The following is an 8,659-nucleotide window of genomic DNA, read 5'->3' as shown; positions in this document are numbered from 1 at the left end:
TTACCATTAGATCAAATCTAGTGACTTCTGGACAATAAATTTAGTTAAGCGATAAATCAGTCTGAGATAATTTATTGATGTTTCTCATACCAGCCCAATACGTTAGAGAAATTAATTAATTTTATATATATATAAAATAAGGGGAAAGAAAAAAGAAAAAAGAAATGAAGACAAAAATATCGAAAGATTAAATTATGAATTCTAGAAAGTAGGTGAATTTCACTGATTTTTTATCATTCATTTTTCACATAAACCAAATCCTTATATAAGACTGTAAACATAAATAGAGAATAATTATACTTCAAGGAAATATTGACAAATATATTTAATTGATAAAATCATATAGTACAAGGAAATTAAATTAATTGTAACAATTAAAAATATAAGGTGGTTTAATAAAAAAAATTACCTAATTGCAAAGGGTAATGTATGGTGCGATAAAATATTATGTTTATTTTTTTTCATAATTTTTTATTTTCTTCTCTTTTATACTATTAGATCACAATTTAAAAAAGAGAGAGAAAAAATGAATGTTAGATGAGATTATAATTTAGTAATATTAAAAAAAATAGATAAAGTATGAAGAAAAAGATAAATATAATATTCTATCCGTATATAATTGGCCTTAATTTTTTTAGTCGATAATAATTTGTTTTTAATAAAACTATTTAAATGCGATCATAATTTGGTTAAGTTTAAATTGGGTCGGGTGAATACAACAACGTTAAGCCAACTCGAGCGTGATTGACTTGACCAGGTTAGATTTTTTCTTGAAAGTGGACCCAACACCCCAACCAAATACATACAAACTTGGCCTTATGACACTTAACCATGGTCAAAATTCTAACAACTAACCATGGTCACATTCGCTTTTTCAAAACTCTCTCATTTTATCTTTGATTCCTATAAATAACCATTCATCGTTTCATCTTCTACCTATTTTCCCTTCCATTTCAAGCGTGCCGTAGGGTAAGGGGTTTGCTACACCAAATCCAAACGCAGCGAACTCGATACTAATCCTAGAGAGAGAAACATCAACCTAGCACGCTACGGTCACTTCTCGCTCCTAAACAGGTACAATAAGATTCGATTTGTTTTTTTTTTTTTTTTTTTTTCTTTCTGTTTTTTTTTGTTTTTGTTTTTTCTATGTTGATTTCATGCAGTACTTGTGCCATTTCGTAATAATCCAGATCTGAAATGTGAAATATTAGGGTTTATTGTGCATGAGAACTGCTATCCCCACCGTGATGTGGGTTTGTGGTTTGGTTGAATCTAGGTCTTCTTTTTCGGAAAGGGGTTTGTGCTGCATGCAATTATTTGGATTTGGGGTTTCTGAATACGCTGTATGGATAATGTCCAGCTTTTTAGTTTTTATTTTTTTAAATGATTACTGTTTTTTTAGGATAATATTTGATTCCCGGTGATAATTTGTTGTTGTAAATGGTTTGGATTGGGGTTTTGTAGCATGCTGGGAAAACGTTTGAGCTTGTTGCTTGCTTAGATTTGCTGGGATTTTTCATTTCTAGGTTTGTGGACGAATGCTTGATTTTGGTGATAATGGATGTTAAGTTGTTATTATCAACATCATCAAATCAAATGTGTTAATTTGAGGATGTAGATTTTGATAAACGTGGTTCACTGACAGATTAAATATAATAGCTGTCTTGTACTTTCGGTCTTTTTTGTGTCTTAATTGTGAATGTTGATTCCTAGCATTTAGTTTTTAAATTTTTTGGGTAGGTTTTTACTGATTTGCAATGTTCGTATTTTTGGTGATGTTAGAATTTTATTGCTGGTTACCTTCCTATGGCTGCCACAGCAACTGCGTCTTCGGTGGGTCCCCGATATGCTCCCGCGGACCCAACACTCCCTAAACCATGGCGGGGTCTTGTGGATGGCAAGACTGGGTATCTTTACTTTTGGAATCCGGAGACTAATGTCACCCAGTATGAGAGGCCTTCGAGCTCAGCTGCCCCGCCAAAGTCATCTTCAGTGCCTAGTTCTTCTGTCCATGTTCAACAATCATCTCAAGGGCAGCAACGTGGTCGCAGTCCTGATTTGAATGATAGGTATGATAGAAATGGCATTGGTGGGTCAAATGAAGCTGGATCACGGAACCATCAGGTTTATGCTCGACTTTTTTATTTGTATTTTAACATGTTGACACCTGACGTTTAACATGTGGCACATGTGGAATTTTTGGATTTGTAGTTGCACGAAATGCTTTACAAATTGGTTGTAGTTTGGTAGCAATATTTTTTTAGTATATTTTGAATTGATTTTAAATAACTGATGCTGTTACAGTGTTATCCTTATCAATGATGAATTTGTTTAATTTTTGATAATTATCTGATTTATTATGGAGGGCTATTACTATTAAGGGTGGTATGTAAGTAATGGGAATATTAAATGCATCAAATAGTAGTAGACAAATTTTGGAGCCTTTAATCCAGTAATTTTTTATTTATTTAAATCAATTACTTATCTTGTTTCTTTCAGAGTTTTGGGTAGTATAATCATAACAAGAATTAAATAATGGTCATAATCACACAATGGTTTTGTATTCATTCTCTAATTAATCACATAACATGGACTTCACTGTAATGGAAGTGCTGTTACACCCTATCCTGCTATAGCGGTTTTGGGGTGGGCCAGCCGAGATTGATAACCATGGATGAAGCTTGTCTTTATTGAACTAAAACATATATGAAGGAAATGATCACCTCATTTTGTTAGAAAAGAAAAAGAAGGCGGTGTTTGAAAATCAGCTGTGCATTTCTGTCAATTTTAGTTTGTCTGCCTGACTTATTTTACTTATTCATTTTGTATTAGAGTTCTAAAGGTGGAAGTAGTAGTTCTCATAATGTTCCAAATGACATGCATTTTGCTGGAAATGTTAGTTCTTCTATCAGAGGTAATGGGTCATCAGATGCAGGAGTATCTCCAGAGTCTTATCGACGTCGGCATGAAATAAGTGTTTCTGTGAGTATATATATTGTCTTTTCTGTTGAAAATAATTATATCACATACTATGTCACTATGAAGTATGAACTGTGTATATGCATCTGTTGTTATTCTTACTCTATACTTTAGTGACACAAATTCCTTCATTATATCTTTTAATAAGATATTTAAAAATGTGTCCTCATTATTGGATGCTACTCCTGCTTTTAATTTTTTCTCCAATTACATGACTTTATTGAGTTATTTTCATATTTTTCCTAGGGAGATAATGTGCCTCCACCTCTTACATCATTTGGGTCTACTGGCCTTCCATCTGAGATTCTTAAAGAGGTATCAGGTTCCATTCCCTTTTCTTGTCTTACTTCAGTAGTGGTAGTTAGGATACACAATTTTCGTTTGTATCTGACTCAAGTGTTTCGTTTGCAAAATTCTGATTCCTGAAGCTCGAATTTCTAAGTTTCAGGCTCATGATAATTTTTTTGCCATCTTTACTTTTTGTCGTAGGTGCGATATTTGCTCCTGGGGAGGAGCTAATGTCGTACGCTTTGGTGCCCTCATTTGTGGGGCTAGCATTTAGTTTGACTTTGGAGCGCCCTTTATGGTGGACCAAGTTTTTGGAAGGGCTTTCCGAATCATCCAAGTTCGTGGCTGGGACTGCTGTTGGTCATGATTCAGTCTGCCACTTGGTCTGTACGGAAGAAGAAGCCTCCTCATGCGCTACCTTGCATCAGCAAACTTTGGTGGCTTGCATATGAGGGATGATGCTTCTTCCGGCATTACCAAACTCTCTATAAGTCCCAAAGAAAACCAATCTCCTGGATTTTCCTTTTTATAGGTACAAAATGCTGGGTTCTCAGCCCCAACTCCTATTCAGGCACAGTCATGGCCCATTGCTCTTCAAAGTAAAGATATAGTTGCCATTGCTAAAACAGGTTCAGGGAAAACCTTGGGGTATTTAATCCCAGCTTTTATTCACCTCAAGCGCTGTGGTAATAACTCCAAATTGGGCCCCAGTGTATTGGTACTTTCACCAACAAGGGAGTTGGCAACACAGATACAAGATGAAGCTGTGAAGTTTGGGAAATCATCGAGAATTTCTTGTGTGGTAAGTAACTTTTCTCATTTTTTGTTATCAACTTGTTAATTTTTTGTCTTGCTTTCATGCATCAGCATGGACTCCATGGAAAATTATTGTTGCACTCCTACAAAATTTAGAATGTTAAACACATTGCTTAAACTCATTCTTCATTGGATTGGATGTGGTAATAGGTTCCTTATGTATTTGTCTCTCCTATTATGTTCTGCCAACTTGTATTATGTTATTTCTTTTTATATAGAGATATTCTATGTGGGTGTACACATATATATATATATTACTTGTGGGCTTACTCCTTGAGTTAACTGAGCTAGAGAAAAAATGGCAGTAGCTTAGAGCCTATTTGACACCTCTCTTTTTTAATTAGCTTAGAGGCTGTTTGGCACCGCTTTTTTAAGCTAAAAGCTACTTTTAAGCTAAAGTTAAAAAAAGAGCTTAAAATAATAAAGCTAAAAACTGTTTGGTGATTATATAAAGTTGTTCCGATAGTTTTAAAGAGGGAAGATAAAATAATTTATTACTAGAATGAATTATTAGGGTAAAAGATAAAATTCATAAATACAAGTTTATAATAAGGGGAAAAGTGTAAAATAAATATAAGGAGTGAAAAAAGCTGGCATACATTTGGGAGCTTTTAGCTTTTTTTTCTTCGTTATTATAAAAAGCTCTTTCTATAATAAGAGCTTTTATAAAAACATGTTTGGCTAAGCTTCTGTTTTTAAGGAGAAGAGAAGCTCAAAATAAGACATGCCAAACAGGCATGTAGTGTCCCTTGCTGAGCTTCTTGCTATTTATTTATTTTTCCTTTTACTAGTGTTTATATGGAGGAGCACCAAAGGGTCCTCAATTGAGAGACATTGACCGTGGAGCAGATATTGTGGTAGCCACCCCTGGTCGCTTGAATGATATTCTTGAGATGAGGAGAATAAGTCTTCATCAGATCTCTTACCTTGTGCTTGACGAGGCTGACAGGATGCTAGACATGGGTTTTGAACCTCAAATTAGGAAGATTGTGAATGAGGTGCCTACTCGCAGGCAAACTCTCATGTTTACTGCAACATGGCCTAAGGAGGTTAGGAAAATTGCAGCTGATCTGCTGATCAATCCTGTCCAGGTGAACATTGGCAATGTAGATGAACTTGTTGCTAACAAGTCCATTACGCAGGTTAGATATCTATTACTGGTTCATTTGGGTGCAATGCCTTTTTAGCTTATATCATTAGCCCTCCTTTTCATTCGAATGCTATGTTTTCTTTAGACTGTGTATTGATGTTAGGGGATTGCTATTAACTGAATGATTAATCTGTGTTTTAATGTTACTGTAACAGCATGTGGAAATATTAGCATCAATGGAGAAACACAAACGTCTAGAACATATTTTGCGGTCACAAGATCAAGGATCAAAGATAATTATTTTTTGTTCTACCAAGAAAATGTGTGATCAACTTGCCCGGAATCTTACACGCCAATTTGGAGCTGCTGCTATTCATGGGGATAAATCCCAGGCTGAGAGGGATCACGTGTTGAACCAGTTTCGAACTGGGAGGTCTCCTGTGCTTGTAGCCACAGATGTTGCAGCCCGAGGACTGGACATCAAAGACATTAGGTTGTTAACTATTTGTGTTTTATTTTATATATATATATATATATATATATATATATATATATATATATATGAGAATAAAGTTTCTGAAGTTATTTTAAACAAATTTGTCTAATGTTCACCGAAACGACGTAGTTTTTGGTTGAAAGATTAAAAAATTAGAAAGATAAATATTGTTATAACCCTGAAATAAATTAAAATTACAAACACACTATGATTTCTATCCTAAAATGACGGTTTAGAAAAAATGAATCCTATATATATATAAGGTATTATTTTTCTCATGTTGCGTGAGACAGAAATCCTCTCATGCACACACAAAGTGCAATAGTGGGACCCACATTGCACTTTGTGTGTGCATAGATGATTTCTCTCATGTAATATGAGAAAAATAATACCCATATATATATATATATATATATATATAGGGTAAAGGATTTCTCCGGTCAATGGAGATAAGTTATCTTTTGTGAGCCAAAACGACGTCGTTTTGGCGCGGAAATCAAGGATTTTTTGTAATTCTAATATATATTGCAGGGTTATATTAGTCTTTATTATTATAATTTTTTAATCTTATAATCCCAAAACGACGTCGTTTTGAGTTCACTGGAGATAACTTTGTCTCCCGGAGAAATACTTTTCCCATATAAATACTTTAATTTTTTTTCTCTTATAAGCCCTATATGTTAGTTAATGAGGGAATTGGTGTGTACTGTACGCACTGAAGTAATCTGTTTACTGGGTGAACTTTTGTCTTGGAAAAGTGACCATCACATTTGAAAATGACCACAACTATTTGGCAGGGTGGTTGTCAACTATGACTTCCCTACAGGAGTGGAAGATTATGTTCACAGGATTGGAAGGACTGGGAGGGCTGGAGCCACTGGTTTAGCTTATACTTTCTTTGGGGACCAGGATGCTAAATATGCTTCAGATCTCATCAAAGTCTTGGAAGGTGCAAACCAGCGGGTCCCTCCAGAACTTCGTGAAATGTCATTGCGGGGTGGTGGGATGAGCAGACCCAGAAGATGGGGTTCTGGTGGCCGTGGGGGACGTGGTGACTCTGGATTTGGTGGAAGGGGTAGTGATGCAGGATATGGTGGAAGAGGTAGTGATTCAAATTATGGTGGAAGGGGTGGGCGGGGGACTGCTGCTTCTGGCAGAGGTGGAGACCGTGGGTTTGACTATGACTCTCAGAGGTTAGTTTAGTTTATTATTAGTTATATTTTCCTTTTTCAAAAATTATTGTTTCTTTGTAGCCTTTTCATACTAGAGGATTTTGGTTTTGTAATGCTGTTCTAGTGTTTTCAAGTAGTGATCACAAATATTTGTTGTCTTGTGGTCATAGGAATGATCGTGGTCGAAGCCCTGACAGGGGATCTAGTTGGAGTGATCGCTACAAAAACATTAACCGTGATCGCAGTCGTAGTCCTGACAGGGCTGCACCGCCACAGAATTCCCAAGTCAGCTTTCACAAAGCAATGATGGAACGCATTGGACGGGATAGTGATCGCAACAAGAACATTAATAGGGACCGAAGCCGCAGTCCTAGCCCTTACAGACAGGAGAGGGCCCCAGCAGTTCGTGAACGTTCCCCAGTTTACAGTTTTCATCGAACAATGATGGTACAAGGTCAGTCATCCCCTTCAACTCAACGGCAGCCTCACCTAAGCTCACCATCCTCTCCCGGTGGTGGTCGGTCTAACAATAGTCCTAAGAAAGAGCAGGCAGGATCTTTGGGTGATGGAAGGAATGGTGGATCTCATTCTTTCTACAATGGAGAAGAGGAGGAAGGGATGATTCCTGATGAAGAAGGAATGATAGGTCAGGATGATGGCTTATATCAAAGTGTGGATTAGAATTTTGGTTAGTTCCTGCCGACCACCCAAGGTTTATATATGTTAAAGGTTGTTTTGGTATACTTTAGCTAGTGGAAGGGCATCGTTGCTTGAACATGGGCGACTTAGGATCTGGTAGTGGAATTCGGTAGTGGAATTCATGGCAAATGTATGTAATATCTCGAGGGGCTGAGTAGAAGCCTGGAAATGGCATAGATGAAGAACCTAGGAACTAATATTGTGGGTTTTTTTTTGTTATTTTGGTAAACGTCAAGAGGTAATATTGAGCTAGGTTCACAGTTCCCCCACAATCAGAACAGAAGTTATTCTGCCGCTAAAAATGTCTTATTCCTTGTTCTTATATTAAATAGCATTATTTGTTCTGGGGAAAGTAGGCATCGAACATACATGACACGTTCGATTCATTGAGTGAGAACCTGCCTCTTTAGGCTGCCGTTCTAGTAGAACGTAGCTGTTTTTGTGTTTGTAATCTGTGGTGAACTGGTGTTGAACTTTTTCTTGTTTCATTAAATCCATTACTAATTCGTTTGGGTGGAGAAAATTTTCGGTCCTCCCACACTGTCAATGTAATATGTTTTCCCGTTTCATAAAATGATCTGGGCACTGCATTGCTGTCTCGTAGGTCTTGCTTGATCACGATGGCTTGATAACGCTAATGCTGACTGTGTGGAGGAAGCCTTTGTTGCGTATATCTTGGCTCTGACCTACGGCTATGAGGTATAGTTTTCAATGTTGGGAAAAATGTCACAAATTTCCCTTTCTACAAACTTTATGAATGGTTAATCCCAAGCAAAACCATTGGTCCAACAATAGCCATGCAAGAACCAATTCAAAGCGACATTAATTTTTAGGTGGAAAACCTCCTTAATGTAAGGAGTAAATATCACGGATTCCGGTTATGGAGTCCATTCAAATTTTTCACTATAAAATATAATGAGATCACAAATTCTCAAATTACTACAGCATTAATAAACAACTTGAACACGAGTTGTATCAGAAGATTAGAGGTGTGCAAACAAATGCAGGTTTTATTTGAAATTATTTTCTACCACTAGAAAAATCCAATAAAAAATCCCAACATTTAGATTATTAAACCATAAAAGAGGAACGCTATGACTAAATATGAGGATGATCCTA

The 8,659-nt window shown here is 36.3% G+C and overlaps 1 protein-coding gene across 1 annotated transcript; it reads left to right on the top strand.

Annotated features, from left to right (window-relative positions):
• Positions 1–951: 951 nt before the first annotated feature.
• On the top strand, positions 952–8,048 carry LOC133291818 (DEAD-box ATP-dependent RNA helicase 46-like). Its single transcript, XM_061490150.1, has 9 exons — positions 952–1,074; positions 1,783–2,124; positions 2,833–2,982; positions 3,226–3,294; positions 3,800–4,069; positions 4,875–5,225; positions 5,389–5,666; positions 6,467–6,862; positions 7,012–8,048. Exons 2-9 carry the CDS (start codon positions 1,807–1,809, stop codon positions 7,520–7,522), a joined length of 2,343 nt encoding a protein of 780 aa, XP_061346134.1. The 5' UTR covers positions 952–1,074; positions 1,783–1,806; the 3' UTR covers positions 7,523–8,048.
• Positions 8,049–8,659: the final 611 nt, after the last annotated feature.

The sequence above is a fragment of the Gastrolobium bilobum genome, unplaced genomic scaffold, assembly GCF_033153095.1.
Source record: "Gastrolobium bilobum isolate Gb01-03AN ecotype WA unplaced genomic scaffold, APGP_CSIRO_Gbil_v1 utg11831, whole genome shotgun sequence".
NCBI classification, from domain to species: domain Eukaryota; kingdom Viridiplantae; phylum Streptophyta; class Magnoliopsida; order Fabales; family Fabaceae; genus Gastrolobium; species Gastrolobium bilobum.
Note: the sequence above shows the minus strand (reverse complement) of the source record. Positions and strands in the feature narration are given on the sequence as shown.

Coding starts and splice junctions, on each gene's coding strand:
- LOC133291818 (XM_061490150.1), top strand. CDS start 1,807: ATGGCTGCCACAGCAACTGCGTCTTCGGTGGGTCCCCGATATGCTCCC. Junction 2,125..2,832: donor CTGGATCACGGAACCATCAG/GTTTATGCTCGA, acceptor ATTTTGTATTAG/AGTTCTAAAGGTGGAAGTAG. Junction 4,070..4,874: donor CATCGAGAATTTCTTGTGTG/GTAAGTAACTTT, acceptor TCCTTTTACTAG/TGTTTATATGGAGGAGCACC.